We start from the raw sequence: 15,835 nt of genomic DNA, 5'->3' as shown, positions 1-15,835 counted from the left end.
CTGGCCTCCAGGAAGGAAGAGTAAAAAAAAATAAAACGCAACTGAAGTCCTAGAAGGAAAGATTCCACGGAATGAGAAAGCTGTTGTTCTGTCGATGGGTCCGGTTTCACTGGGCCTTCGGAAGCATGTGTGTGGGGGCCCGCGCACACGCGTGGGCAGCCGTGGGCCCTGCATGTACTGTGCCTTTGAGGGGCAGCGGTTGGCTTGTGCACGGAAATCGGGGTGATTGAGCATGCACATCATGGCGTCTGCCAGTGGTGATGGGGGGGGCCCTGGGAAAGGCTGGCAGAAAGGAGTGAATTGTGAGCCCCGAGATGTGGTGCCCCCCAAGGCGGGGCTCCGCCCGGGGTCTCAGGCCGACAGGGACTGGGCTGGCTGCCCACACCCCGAGCAGTGGACACATGTAGGAGCCACGGCGTCCCCACTACCCCTCGAGGGCCAGTGCGGGGGTGGGGGGAGAACGGTCCCCAAATACGCATCCCTGTGTGTGCCGTTTCTCCAACGGTCCGACCCGCCGCCTCTCGCCTTGTGTCCCCTCAGGACCATGACGTCCTCACGGTGTCCAACCTCAGGCCATCCACCCTGTACCGGCTGGAGGTGCAGGTGCTGACCACCGGCGGGGAGGGGCCCGCCACCGTCAGGACCTTCCGGACGCCCGATCCGCTGCCGCTGCTGCCGGCCGCGCACAGTAAGAGCCCGCGCGTCTTCCCCACCCACCCACCGAGAGCGGGCCAGGTGCAGAGCTCACCCAAGTCAGTGCAGGCTCCTGGGCCTCGGGGTCCTCTCTGTCTCAGGGCTCTTCCTCCCCATTTCTGTCCACCTGCGGGGCCGCCGTTTGGCAGAAGTCGCGTGGCTGAGTTCTCATTGCTCCTCCCTCCCTCCCTCCCTCCCTCCTTCTCTCCTTCCCTTTCTTGCTTTTCTCCTTCCATGGATTTTGTATATCATGCAGGCTGTTTCCTTCTCTTTCACACCATAGATGCATGTGGGGAAAAAAAATCTATAATCCTATCCATCAGGAATTGTTTTCAAAATTCACATTTTCAAGAGTGACACTGTAGGACACACTCTTTTGCTAAGGAATGTATTTTCTTATCGTGCACATATTATATGGGAACATATCCCATGAGTTCCTTTCAAACTATAACCCCAATCCATCTAGCTAAATCCAGTAACGTTTTCTTTAAAAAAAAAAAGTGTTACCTGCTGTACAAAAACTAGTAGCGTCTGGCTGATTTTTAAAGACGTATTTTGTTTTTTTTTAAATTTTTTTTAAATTTATTTATTATTATTATTATTTTTTAGAGAGAGGGGAGGGAGGGAGAAAGAGAGAGAGAGAAACATCCATGTGAAGTTGCTGGGGGCCGTGGCCTGCAACCCAGGCATGTGCCCTGACTGGGAATCGAACCTGCGATGCTTTGGTTCGCAGCCCGCGCTCAATCCACTGAGCTACGCCAGCCAGGGCTAGTATTTTGTTTATTTTTATGCAGCTTAAATTTAAAACGCCAGGTCTCTGGACCTAGCTGGGGTGGCTCAGCAGGTTGGAGTGCCATGCAGAAAACCAAATGGTCAGGGGTTCAATTCCCGGTCCGGGGCCATGCCCGGGTCGTGGGTTCAATCCCCAGTGGGGTGTGTGAGAGAGGCAGCCGATGGATGTCTCTCTCCCTCTTCCTCTCCCATCCTTCTCCCCTCTAAGCGTGTACTTGGGTGAGGGTGAATACATAAACTGGAAAGGTCACATCAAATGGTTTGTGTGTTCATAAAATAATCGAGAAGTCATCCTAGTTTAACTTCTGATTAAAAAAAAAAAAAGTGGCAGATGGAGTCGGCCCGGATGCCGATTTACGTTTAGCATTTGAAGAGAATCGACAGCTACCCCTGTGGCCGAGGGGTCACGGTCCTTCCTCCTGTCGGGTTGCTTACAGAAACTGTGAACTTCAGGGCAGGAGAAGTCTTCTTTCTTCCTGGGGTGCGTGGTTCTCCCCCGCGAAGGAGGGGAGAGGGACAGAGAGTTGGAGGAGGGGACAGTGAGCCGCCTTGGGGGTGCGCCCCTTGAAGTTCAGGACCTCTCGCTCATAGGAGGGCGCGGTGACCTTGCGGTTTCTCCCGTGTGTCCGCAGGGCCCCCCCTGAAGCACCGCCACCCCCACCCTTACAAGTCTCCCCCAGAAAGACACTAACCCGCCCGCAGAGGCGCGTGCGTCCAGGAGCCAGCCCGCCAGCCGCAGCCCGGACGGACGTGGGGACTCGCCTCGCACTTGGAGGAGCCGGGTGATTCCTTGCTGCAGCTCCGCCCTCCTCCAGGTCACCCGTCTCCTTCCGCGAGGCCTGCGGGGCTCCGGCAGCGCGCGGGCTTCCTCTCCACCTCCACGGACGCGTCTGCTCGTCTCCACGGAGCGAACACAGACCTGGCGTTTCCCCGCGCGCACGCGGCAGGATCTCAGAACGCATCCGCGTGGCCGGCGCACAGTCCGCACACAGGCGCAGCCTGCTGTGCATCCACACGGGTGTTTGATTAAATTATTGATCGGGGTTGCAGGGCCAGCTGAGGCGACACCGTTTGCAGGCCCTGTTTCGTCGAGTGTCGCCCAAGGTGGTTTTTATTGCACGTGGGTGGTGGCGGAAAATTTTAACCTGAAATGTGCCAAGGCTGCGTACATCTAAAAGTGTTTGCCCTTTAAATACCGTATAGGTTCTTTCATACAAAGACCGTTGAGAGTCCCATGCGTCCATTACGATGGCTGAGCCCCGTCTACAGCAGGAGGGACCCGGGGAAGGAGCCGGTGTCCAGGGTTTACCTTGCGGAAACGAAAACACTTCTCTGGGCTGCTGTGTCCTGTCTCGCCCCGTAACCCCAGAGATTTCCCCCCGGGCACGCCCTCTTATTTATACTCCCCTTTTCCTTCACGAACACGGCGGCTGCTTCGCTTGGCTTTGCTCTCCACCTCACGCGTGTGAAAGCGGACGAACCCTCCTGCTGAGCGTGAGAGCGTCCCGGTCTTGACGGAGACCCACCTTGGGCCGGCGCCCTGAGGCTCTCTGTGGTCTCCGTGGCAGGCCCCGGGGCGGTGGCTCTCCTCGCGAGAACACAGCTGCCTCCCCCTCTCCAGCCCTTGCTGCTCCCAACCTGCTCCACACTCCCGCTGGGGAGTGTCCCAGGCTGCCAGCTCCCCCGTGCGAGGCCACAGGAACACGTGTCGTAGCGTGTTGTCAGTGTGTAGTGAGGCCACCTCCGTCCCAGAAATGCCCAGTGGCAGCCTTGTTTCTCAAGGCGATGATGCCCACGTACGTGGTTTGACCTAAGCACATGAGTGTGTCTGCATAGTTACAGGCGTGTGTCTGCGTGTGTGTACTCACACACACGTGGAGGTATACCATGTGCACCCTGAGGACATTGTTTGGGCAGCTCCCCGCGGTGCAGAAAGACACACAGCTCGCCCGCAGGCCCCACGGACAGCACACTTTCCCCACCCGTGTCCATTCTGTGAGAAAAGAGCGGTTTACCAGAAGGACGCATTTGGAAGGCAAGGGCTTGCTTCCTCGTTTCCTGGCCCACCCGCCAGAAGCCGGGGACCTTTTCGGGAACCTTCTCGTGAGGTTCTGCGGTAGGACTGGTCCTGGTTGGTGGTGGTGGCGGCCCCTGGGCATGTGGGGGACGCAGCCCCCCCTCTGTACCCCTGCTCAGAGCGCCCGCGGCTGGCGTCTCCTAGCGGGTGTGACACATGGCAGGGCGAGGCGTGTCCACGGGCCCACGGGCCCCGCCCTGTCCTCTCAAGGAAGCAGCGCTGGAGCTGGTGGCCCGAGAGCAGACCGAGAACCATGCCCCGCGTGTCCAAAGTCACGCAGGGCGCATCACGAGGTGGAGGCCTGCCTCTCTGCAGGGGGCGCCACGGAGGGGGCCTTCAGAGTGGCAGCAGGTGCCCGTTCTGACCCGAATGTGGTCTGGGGTGTGCTTCTTGCAAGGGGTGCAAAGTCAGCCCGGCCAAGAATGACCCTTTTTCACCGCGGAGAGAGCAGGACGGGCCTTCTTTTAAATGCCCCGCCCCTCCGCCGCCGCCCACCCCATCTTTGGTCCCCGGCACAGAGGCGCGCGCGTCTGACACCACTGTGTATCCTGCCGCCACGACCAGCGCCCGAATCTCTAACTCCCAGGACTTCAGAGATGAAGAGTTGTCCTGCTCAGCTTCCCAAGGTCATCTTTCCCCCTTAATTTGTCACAAACAAATCCCAGGATTCCTGCCAGCAAGCTTTCGCAGACTTGTATAGTTTACCATGCGGGCGTGTGCGCATGGCTACAAAAATATTCTTGTTATATAAGTTTAAATTTATAAGATTTAACGCTGTTTCTTTTGTCTGCGTAATAGACACTGAGCAAATACACGCTTCGTTCTAATGGCGGCCCGAAGCTTTTATCTTCCCCAGGGGATCGCAAGGTCCTCTTACCGGCTTCTAACGTTGCTATAATAGGCAGTAATTATACTACAATTAAACTGCTCTACTATTACTGGAAGAAAATGCTGTTAATTACACAACAAAAGAAACATAAGCTTCTTTCATGCATTTCAGGAGTCCTCCGTAGTAGTCAAGTGAGAAAAAAATTTAATTGCAATGTTTTTTTTTTTTTATTTTATTTTTAGAGAGGGAAGGGAGGGAGAAAGACAGAGAGAGAGAAACATCCATGTGCAGTTGCTGGGGGCCATGGCCTGCAACCCAGGCATGTGCCTCGACTGGGAATTGAACCTGCGACACTTTGGTTCACAGCCCATGCTCAATCCACTGAGCTATGCCAGCCAGGGCCTTAATTGCAGTGCTTTGAGTTATAAAAATCCGGGTGCCCCCATGAAGAGATAAACATCTATGTTTTTATAAAAACATAGTTTTCACGGCGAAATCTCTAATACATTTTATGGAAAGTAGATGCATTTCTCATATGAAGAAGTACAGGGTTGGGGCAACAATAGGTTGGCAGCTCGTGTGGGAAACGATACGAGAATGAACTTGGTTTTGCGTCCTCATGGCTGGAAACCTGCTTTTGCCCACCCCGTATCTTCAGGAATGGCCTTTGCTCTCGAAAGAAATTGAGCCCGTCCAACCACAAATGCGCCAAATACAGGGGCTGATGTGATCCACGGGGCACCCGTGGGTGTGCTTTTCACCCACAACCCTCAGCGTTTTACGGCGGATGCACCCCACCCATTCCTCTCCTCCAAAGTACGGACACGTGGAGCAATTTTCCTAATGGAACGCATGCCCCCTTTCTAATCCTTCACAGCTTCCGTGGGGTTCGTTAGAGACCACACAGTGAGGACAGGTCCCATGTTCCAATGCTCGCCCAACGGAATTCCAAGGTTACCAGGGCGTCTGTGTCCTGGACACCTACCAGAACCCGCAACCAAGCGTCCAGTGAGGGTTCTCACTGAGGCTCTGCTGATGTGTGGCGGGGGCTGACGGGTGTCCCTGGCAGGGATGGTGCTGTGGGTGGTAGGGGTGGTCCTGGGGGTTGCAGGGTTGGCCCTGGGCACGGTGGGGATGGTGTTGTGTGTTGTGAGGTGGTGAGCACCACCCCTGGTCTCTGCTCACCCCACACAGGAAGCACACCCCCCAAGGTGTGACGACCAGAACACCTCCAGACATTGCCAACACCTCCCCATGCTGTGGGGCGATATGGTCACCCCTGGTTTGCAGCCCCTGCATCGTAGCGGTGAGAAGAACATTTGCCCTATAGGGAGGACCCCCCCGCCTCGGGGAAGGGGGAACAGCCGGGAGCTTATTCCATGGGGCTTCAGAGCCCCCAACTGTGTCTTTTCTGCCCACCGACACACCTGCCTAATAGGTCGCATTTGTAACGTGGGTGTGCCCCATGCAAGCACAGCTAGGAACGTCGTACGTACCTGTCCTGGTCCCGTGTGGGAGTGACTGGCTGGTCCCCGCCCTTTCTGACCCCTGTGCACAGAGTCCCTGCCACGCCCCCAGGTGTCTGTCCGTCTTCTCACAGACTCGTGCGTGGAGGCTGCAATGCACACGCCACACGTCTAGTGCGTGTACTTTAAAACTCATGGGAACATCACGAGAGGCAGAGAGGTGGGGCGTCTCGCCTGTTGCGTAGCAGGCCGAGTTCGGTGCCTCTCCGGAAAGCTCTGGCAAGTGAGACAGGCGATTAGCAGGGGTCTGCATGTAAGGGAACTGTTTTTATTTGCTTCATTCTGTTGCCCAGCTCATATAACAAATGGCTACACTCTCATCCCTGTGGTCAGCAGACACCGTGCCCCTTCCGGGGGCCGTTGGAAGTCCATATTTATTTATGTATGTGCTAAACGTTTGATTTCTGTGTGTGTATCTGACATGTTATTCAGAGACATCCTCTTGTAAAAAAAAATTGTAAAAAAACCCCCACAAAAACGTATTGTACATAGCCTGAGATTCTGCAACGCAGCATCCTCACGGCAGCGTTTGTACATGCTGATCCAGTAATAAAGGGTCCTGAAGCCTGCCCACTGCACTTGGCTCATGTTTTTTTTTTTGCCTAAAAAACACAAAACATGTAGTTTCTTTTAAGGAAAAAGAGGAACTGTTTCCCTGGCTGCCAGGGGGGATTCCAACAGCCCAGCTTTCCTGCCAGGGTGAGCAGCCCCGGGGGCCTGGGTGCTGGACTCTGACCAAATGGACCTCAGGCTGCGGGAACCACACCTGCGACTCTCAGTGCTGATGGATGGGTGGTGCATTTTGTATCCATAGTTTGCAACCTCAAGTTCCCACACCGACCCAGCGGCTGTATCCATAAAACGCTACATTGTAGCAGCGCTCACCAGCGGTCATCTGTGAGCGAGCGCGGCATCTGTTTCTCCCACACTACGCAGCCAGCTGAAGGCTGCACCGTCTCCGAGGTGCACAGGGAGCAGGAAACTGGCCCCAGGGCCCCCCCGGAGTTCCTTTTGATCACACTGGGCTCGCACACTCGTACACTTTGCAAAAGGGGTGTGTGGACCTTTCACGAGCGCCCGGCGCTCCCGGGTCTGTGTGCTCCACCAGACATCTGTGTGTAACGGCTCCCAAGGGCCTCGCCGGGTGTTACAAGTCACACCAGACCAGTTTCCTGCCGGACAGCACTGTGCAACACCCTCGTGTCAAATAAACATCCTGCACGCCTGTCAGTGTGAATCCAAGGATGCACGTAATTTTCCTCTCCATTGCATCAAGCGATCTCTGTTTTCTATCACAAATACCTTTGGTGAAAAATGCCTTTTTGGAAACAAATGAATTGTCAATGTTTATATTAATATGAGTTCTATCAGTTTACTTAGCTGGGGATTCTAAGAATATCTTGAAACACTTTTTAAAAAATGAGACTTTCCTTGAGCCACAATTCCAAACGACAGAAAAAAAAAAGGGATTCGTCCTCCGTTTGGGAGATTAGATCCAAATAAGAAAATCCTAGGAAAAGAGAAGGGGGATCCAAGACAAAACAAACAAAACAAAAGTTTGATTTGTCATCTTGACACTTCCCAAATGTTTGAAGAGGCTCATTAAGGAGTTCCATAAAACTCTGGTGACATTTCCTCTCAGACAAACAAACCCCTTGACTTTTTGCATTCAGGAAATGTTACAGGACTAAGGCGGCTTTATTTCCAAAGAGCCCGCCTTCTTGATGCAACCTCTACAGCAACGAATGTACGTAAAAATATGTCTCAGCTGCTGATCCTCTGGAAAATCACACCCCAAAGCATCGTGTTCGAGTCTGTTTCCTAGTTCCAGCCATTGGAGTGCACCCTGATTTCTGCTTTTTTAAAAAAGATTTCATTTATTTATTTTTAGAGAGGGAAGGGAGGGAGATAGAGAGAAACATCAATGTGCGGTTGCTGGGGGCCGTTGCCTACAACCCAGGCATGTGCCCGGACTGGGAATCGAACCTGCAACACTTTGGTTCGCAGCCCACGCTCCATCCACCGAGCTACGCCAGCCAGGGCTGAGAGTAGCAATTTGACACGAGTACTGGGCACACACCCCACAGTTCTGCCTCCCGGTGACCTCGGGGCCTGATGCTCTGGATCCCTCGTTCCCGAGGTGAGCTCACCGGTGTGAGGTTCTCACGGGTGTCAGTGCGCGTGGGCACCAACGGTGCAGGTTAGCTGGGGAGGAGCTGGCCGTGTCACACGGATGTGTCGATGGAGGAATCCAGCTTCTCCCAAGGGAGTTCTGTTGCATGAAGAAAGTGCAAGGGAAATTGATTCTGTCTGGGCTCTGCAGGCGGTTTAAGCAGGTGCACTGTTTTTTGTTGTTGTTTTTTTTTTTGGGGGGGGGTGGGGGGCAGTGACTGGCTCTCCTGCTGTGGATTTCCTGGGGCCCAGAGGTTATGCCTCAAGAGCAAGGTCTTGGATGCCGGACACACCTGGCAGCCTTTTGCGAGAAAGGCAGACATGGAAGGAATGCGTCCTCTCCGCCACGGATGGGCTGGGCAAGGTAAGTGCGCCCGCACGTGTTTTGTGTTACTGCAAACACGCGGACGTGGTTGCCAGGACAACAAAGTCAGATCTGTTTGTTTGGGAACGCAGGCCACTCCAGGAGCCCCACGGAGACCTGGATGACATCAGGGGTAACGAAGTGATTGGCTGGCTGGGCCCGTCGCCACCGGGGCCCACATCACACACTTCCAGGCATCCCCAGCTCTGGACCCTGAGCTTCCCTGCCGACCGAGTCCTCCCTGGAGGGGAGCTGTCCTTCGAGCACGTGATGCGAGCAAAAAGGAATCCAAATGCATCAGGCTAGCCTGGGAATGGGGAAGCTTCTCTCCTAACGGGTTTGGGTCCAAGGTGGTTTTCCCGGTTGCACGTTCAACAGTGTTGCACGGAGGTGGCCCTTGGGTGGAGCTCATGGCAATACACAGGACTTGGCTGGGATACAGAGTCGGAACTGGAGCTCCAAATACCCCAGGCAGGCGCTGCCCACACGGCCGGTGCTGCCCCACTCGGCGCCCGTGCCCATCCCCTTTGCTGCTTGCGGTGGAGAATAACCAGGAGGCTGCTCATCCCAGTCACCGACAGGTGCTCGGGGAGACCGTTACGCTGCTGCCGGGGAATCCACAGACAGCAGGGGCTGGCGAGGACCCGGATGGGGGGCAGGGGGGCTCTCATGCACCGCGGGTGGGGTGCACACTGCTGCAGCCACGGTGGAAACCGGGACGGCGTTTCCTCGGAGACATTAAACATGGGAATGCCTCACGATCCAGCGATGGCACTTCCGGAAGACACCCAGAGAAACACGAAACACCAATGAAAAGACTAGATTCACCCGTGTCCACTGCAGCATGATTCACAACAGCTAATGTGTGGCAACACCCCAAGTGCCAGCCGGCACCCATGTCTTAGCTACGACCTTGTCACGTGTGGGTCGTCCCACAGAGCAGATATTCATTCCAGCCCGGCCTTCGGCTTCCGCTCAGCTGCCTGCAGGACTGGGGGGGGAGGGATGGGAGAGTTCAGCTCCTTCTCGGAACTGCAGCCCGATTCACTCCCGCCCTGCAAAACCCTTTGGCCCCCCCAGGCTTCCGTCTCCCCGTCTAAAACAAGGGGCTTGGACAACGCAGCCTCTGTGGCCCCTCCTGGTTCTAACTGTCTAGGGTCCCCGGGTTCCAGGGGGCTCCGAACACGCAGGCGTTGTCCCCGTGGGTCCGCTCTGCTGATGGGGCACGGCAATGACGACTGTGCAAACACGATGACTCGACCCCCGATGGCCCATGGTGACCTCAAGCACAGGTCTGCTTCTTCATGGGAAAGACTGATTATTGTTGGGTCATATTCCCCACGCTTTTCCCCTCACGGAATTGTTTTCTGACAACACATGACATTTTTCAGAATTCCCAACCCATCTGTAGAAGATTTGTGTGCAAGTGCTTATTGAAAGGAATGTGTTTTAATTCTTGGAGAACATTCTAGGACAAGATTCCCAAGCCATCTGGGATCATCCGAGCAGCTGTGAAATAATTACAGAACATACTCAACATCCTGCTCGCCCCTGCCGGTGTCCAACTAGTTGTCACTTTCTTGCACGTACAGTGTGCTCTGTGTTATTAGCCTGCCGCTTATTCCCCTGGAGGATAGTAAGATAGTCATGTCTCACTGTGATCCGTTTTCTCCTTCTGAAGTAACGGTCTTTGCAAAATGCCTAGCACGGAGCAGCAAATACATTCAGTTTCTCCTCGAAGAGACAACTATAACCAAGACAGCAGGGTCTGCTTGCCGAAATACACCACCCAAACCGAGAAGTAGATATGGTTCAAATACGTTCTGTTCTCACTTAGGTGTGGTGCCTAAAATCGGCAGACTCCCAGAAGCAGAGAGTGGCATGGAGGGGGATGGGGTTAGGGCGGGGAAGGGGTGGGGCTAGGAGCAGGTGGGGTGGAGCTAGAGCAAGGAGGGGTGGAGCTAGGAGGGGTGGGCGGGGCCGGAGCGAGGAGGGGGTGGGGCATCTCCATTCATGGTGTCAGGTTTCAGTCACTCAAGCCAGCTGCGTCAGTTCTGGAAGTCCAGTGTTACAGCCTAGAACACACAGGGAACAGCGTTGCTAAGAGGATGCATCTGCTACAAAGTATTCTAACCACACGTGACAACAGCAACAACGGCGATGATAATACTGGAGGCAGGAAACCTCGCGAGGCGATGAACGTCTGTGGCCTGGATGGTTTCATGCCTCTCTCCAAAGTCCTCGAGCTGTCGGTGTGAAGCAGGTTCCGTTCTTGACACGCCAATCACACCTCCACAAAGCGGCTGGACGATGCGTGAGAAAGTAGCCAGCCTCACTATGGAGAGAAGCCCACGTTGCATAAAAAAAAAACCCCACAAAAACCAAGCACCAGCCTTCTCACTGGTTAAATGGGGCAAACTTCACAGGGTCACACTGTGTATTGTCCGAGTGTGCGCAGTGGAGGTCAGGTGCCATTCGGTGAGCTTCCTGGCAACGTGTGTCCAGGACCCTGAGGAAGGCTTTGCTCTCCATCTGGCAGTTTCACACCTGGAAATGGATCTGAAGCACAGGAAACATAAAAACCTATCGTCATGCCAAACATGAAGATCCACCAATATCGAACAACTCTCAAGGTCTTAGTCAAAAGACTCAAGGTTGGCCAAATGTAGGAAAATATGTAGCAGGAGAAAACGTGTGTGAAACAAGATAAGACACGAAATAATGCAATTATTTCAAGGTTTGGCGTGCCTATGATAACGTAAAGTGAAAACTGGGTTAATAGACTTTGACAAACATGCACACAGACAAAGCAATGAAATTAGTCAATTTGGAAAGGCCAAGTACGAGACGATGATTGTTAACAGCTGGCGGACTATATATTTTTAAAATTGCTTAAAAGTAATAGGTATTCCGTTTATAACACAGAAGCCCTCAGTGCATTGCATTGAATAACACCCAAGACCAAGCCAAGGTCGACGCTGCAACAGTCCTTTACTTTTTTTATTTTTAAAGATTTTATTTATTTATTTTTAGAGAGGGAAGGGAGGGAGATAGAGAGAGAGACAGAAACATCAATGTGCGGTTGCTGGGGGTCATGGCCTGCAACCTAGGCATGTACCCTGGCTGGGAATCGAACCTGTGACACTTATTTTTATTTTTTTAAAAGAGCTTGTTTATTTAGTTTTAGAGAGAGGGGAAAGGAAGGAGAGAGAGAGGGAGAGAAACATCCATGTGTGGTTGCCTCTCACGTGCCCCCTGCTGGGGACCTGACCCACAACCCAGGCACATGCCCTGACTGGGAATCGAACCTGCAACCCTTTGGTTCGCAGGCCCGCGCTCAATCCACCGAGCCACACCGGCCAGGGCTGCAACATTCCTTCAGATGTCTGGGGCGCGCAGGAATCTGTCCTGAACTCTGCTCTCAAAGCTCAGACTAACCTACGAGTCAGTGTCAACCTCCAGCTCGGTGTTCGATGCACTGCGACCCCTTGCTGTCCAAAGGAGACACAGACACTGAGCTTGACAAGCCCGCACAAGGACATGAACACCACCGCGAGGAGGAAGCTAACAGTCACCGAACAGGTTTTGGCAACTTCTCTGAAAACCAACCACAAGCCCAGGGGAGTGAGCTCGCCTCCCCCAGCGGTGGGCCCATCACATCACTTCTCCAAAGGGTCCACTCTTTGGCGATGCGTAGCAACGACGCCCTCAGGTCCTGGAATTGCGGCTGAGCTTGCCGCTTCCACGGGAGCGATGGATCCCCACACCACGCCTGTCCACGGGAGTAATCCCGGAGAAACGGGGGCGGCCTAATGACGCCGGCCTATCTGTCAGACCACAGGGGGACTCGTGGGGGTCCACTCTTTCCTGTGACAAAACAAAACAAACAAAACCCCCAAAACAACCAGCAGGAAACAGATCGAGGTGAAGTCCACGTGGCGGACCACACATGCCTCCCCAATAAGCTCAGTCTTGTGCTGCCATGGGCGCCTCGGCGAGGGCTTCGGGTCTCGTTTCCAAAATCACGGGCTTCACATGTTTCCTCCGAATACGGGGAGGGGCCATGGGGTTTCTGTGACCCGGCGGAGGCCTGTCCGAGTCGAGTGACCAGTGATGAGGATCAATACTTAGCACCACGCGGAGTGGCATTTGCGTGGCAGCTCATAGGCTGAAAACTCGCTGCTGGGTCATGTTGTTGGGGGTTCTCGGTCGGTCAGGGGCACGGGCCGTCTTCTTCATACTTTTGCCGAGGAGAGAAGCCGAGCCGGAGAGTGGCAGAGAGTGCGATGCCACGCTCTTCATAAAAAACACCGAAGGCAACATATTGTTGATATTTCTCATTACTCCACGAGTGCAATGAGTGAGAATCACACGGAGCGCAGAAAAGGTTGGCCGGGACTTTTCCCTCCCCAGTTCTCGGTCTCCCTCTAAGTCATGCGTGTTATTTTGGGTGTGTTTATGAGCAGGGTTTAAAATATACACGATTGCATTACATACACTGTGCCTTCCCAATCCCCTTCCTGGAACGTGACGTCATACACGTGGGAGAGTGGAATGGACGGCAACCTAACAGATGGAACGTAATCTCATGGACGTAAAGTACCGTAAAGTAACGTAATCTTAACGTAAACTGATATAACATAACGTAAAGTGATCTAATTGACGTAATGTAACGTAACCTCACTGACGTAACCTACGCAACATAGAGTGACAACGTAATCTAATTAACGTAATGTAACAGAACATAATGTAACCTAATCAACAAAACATTACATAATGCGACCTAATTGATGTAAGGTAACCTAACAGATGTAACATGAGCTACTCAAGATAAAGTGACGTAACCTTAACGTAAAGTGATGTGACCTAATGTAACACAAGTCAACGTAACGTACTCTGGTTCACACAACATAAAAAGTATCGTGACATCATGTAACATACTGTCATTAATGGGATGTACCATCCCGTGAAATCACCTAATGAATATAACACAACGTAATCAACGTAACCTAGGTAACAGTGACGTAAACTGATTGGACGTAACATAACGTAAAGCGACCCAACTGCCGTAAAGTGGCGTCACAGCACAGCAGGCCCTGAAGGAGCCAAGTGCCGGAAGGCAGCCCTGTTAGCCCGGGCCTGGGCAGTGTGTGAGCCCTTAGACGGGCGCCCAGGGCCCCAGCTGACCCCCTCCAGGAGTGAGGGAGAGGTTTCCCATATGCCCTCCGCCCCCCATTGTCGGCATGCCCCATCCCATGGTGCATTGGTGACCCAGGAAGAATCTGCCTGGAGGTCACCATCACCCCGAGTCCCCTGCCGTCACGAGGGCTCATGGGGGCGCTGCACCGTCTGCCTGGGGTTTGAACATGTGCCCACACCCGAGCATCACACAGAGTCGTCTCACTGCCCCCGAAGCCCTCCGGGCCCCGGCCAGGCACGCTTCCTGCCCCGCGTGCATGCTTTCAAGACGTCCTTCTCGCCCTTGCTCAGGGCACTGATCCTGCAAAGGGGAACCTGGAAGACGGGAAACGAGGGTCTGTGAGCTGATCTTGTGTTTCGCTTCTCGTTAATTTAAAAAAGGTATATTTTGTTTCTGCTTTGCAGTCATTTAAAAAAAATTAAAGGAATGTTGTTCTTACATTGGACACTGAAAATGGCTTTAAAAGTTGGAATGTTGAGGCTTTCTTCCGACATAAGGCCACCCTCATGGGACATCTTCCACTTTCCAGTATCCACGAGAATATTCTTCATGTCTTTCCAGTGGACTCAACAGTGTGCCTAACCTTGGCTAACCCACAGACTAAGCTATTTTCTAACTTTCAAAGATTACAGAATTGTCTTTTTTTTTTTTTTTTGAGAAACCCCACTAAAACAGATGAACTGGATACAACAGTGTTTCTTCTGCTTGACTTCTGTGCCTTGCCTTGCTGCGTGGCCACGTGGATGGCCCAGGGTGCTCCCACGACCACGCATCAGCTCCAGAAACCGTGCTCTCTGATTCCTGCATCTCAGCTCCGCCGGCGCGTCCTCACCCAGCGCCGGCCCGCTCCCCAGGGCCCATCCAGGGGGAGACAGTGCCATGTCCTCCCAGAGGAGGGGTGACCACGCACCGTACACACTTCCTAGCTGCGTGTCATTCCTGCAGCGTAAAAGGACCTCACGTACCGCAGCTGGTCCCCCAGTGACTCCTGCCTGCAAACTGTCCATGGCCCAGCCCCTACTGCCAACGCTCCTTTTTCCCATTAGCAATTGCTTGACCCAACGGCCTCCTGGAAATGATTCATTTCTGCTGTGGGTGGTGCCCCGACAGGGAGACGGGAGGAGCCCAGGACATCAGTGGAGTCGCACGTTTAAAGACACCCGGACAGAAATGGGCCACAACATCGGCGTCAATGTGGGCGGTCTGCCCACACCTTTTTGTGCTGTAACGCGCCCCGCTGAGGAGCTGCAGGAGGCCCGTGCTCAGATGCCTGAGGTTTCATGGCCTGAAACCCAGCAAAGCTAGACCTTAATCTGTGTCAACACCAGCGCACTGAAGTCGTCGACACGCTTGGTCGCTGGCGCTGGCAGAGAACCAGGGCGAGGGCGCCGGTCGCTGGCACGTCCGCCTGCTGCGCTTTTCTTTGCCCGAGAGCAAGCGCTCCCGTGGGCCGAGGGCCCTGAACCTGCCGGCGGGCACCTGCACTCGTGTTCGCTGTGGGAGGCACGCTGGCATCGACAGCAGGAACGCGGGGTGTGTGTGTGTGGGGGGGTGATCAGCGAGTCCCTGCAGCCTCTGGTAGCCTGCAAACGCGCAGGCGCAGACGTCTCCAGTTCTTGCTTTGAATGTTGCAGCCATCTGTAGGCATGCGCGTCACACCCCTCAGCACGCTGCTGCTGCTGCTGCTGCTGCTTGGTAAAGCTTTCCCGGCGCCCGCCCGAGGACATTGCGTTTCCTTTTACGTCCTTTCCACTGGAAACGGGCCAGCTTCCCGGAAGAGGACTCCGGCCCGCCCCTCCAGGCCTCGAAATACACGTCCCTTCATCCGGAGTCTGGCGCTCGCACGCCACTCTGAGACGTCTCTGTTTTCAATGCGATGGTGCTGTCTTTGCACACAGGCACCGGCTGGCTGAGCGTGCATAACAAGGGGGCGCCTGCCGCCCTGTTTGCAGGCTGGGTGTTAGCCGGCCGTGGATTTCCAGGACAGTGAGAGGCCATCACCTGCGTGGAAAACGTCCGTTGGAACCAGGAAAACGAGGCCTGTGCTTTCCCTGCATTTTCTCCTCTTAAGCCACTCCCTGTGGCTGAACGGTGTGCGAGATGGACAAGCGGATGTGTCTGCTGACGCCCCAAGTTCAACTGGGCTCACGGTTCCTATGCTGTCAGGGTCAGAAGCAGAAGT

At 54.2% G+C, this 15,835-nt stretch overlaps 1 protein-coding gene across 2 annotated transcripts in view; it reads left to right on the top strand.

Annotated features, from left to right (window-relative positions):
- The window catches only part of ANOS1 (anosmin 1), a 93,111-nt gene extending 86,620 nt beyond the window's left edge, over positions 1-6,491 (top strand). For both annotated transcript variants that reach the window (XM_036017222.1, XM_028503751.2), the window contains exons 13-14: positions 541-688; positions 2,118-6,491. In XM_036017222.1, the coding sequence (XP_035873115.1) occupies positions 541-688; positions 2,118-2,176 (207 nt within the window). In that variant the 3' untranslated portion in view covers positions 2,177-6,491. The remainder of the gene's footprint in view (positions 1-540; positions 689-2,117) is intronic.
- The last annotated feature ends 9,344 nt before the right edge of the window (positions 6,492-15,835 follow it).

Source organism: Phyllostomus discolor, chromosome Y, assembly GCF_004126475.2.
Source record: "Phyllostomus discolor isolate MPI-MPIP mPhyDis1 chromosome Y, mPhyDis1.pri.v3, whole genome shotgun sequence".
NCBI classification, from domain to species: domain Eukaryota; kingdom Metazoa; phylum Chordata; class Mammalia; order Chiroptera; family Phyllostomidae; genus Phyllostomus; species Phyllostomus discolor.
The sequence above is the reverse complement of the archived record's forward strand: the minus strand, read 5'-3'. Positions and strand labels throughout refer to the sequence as shown.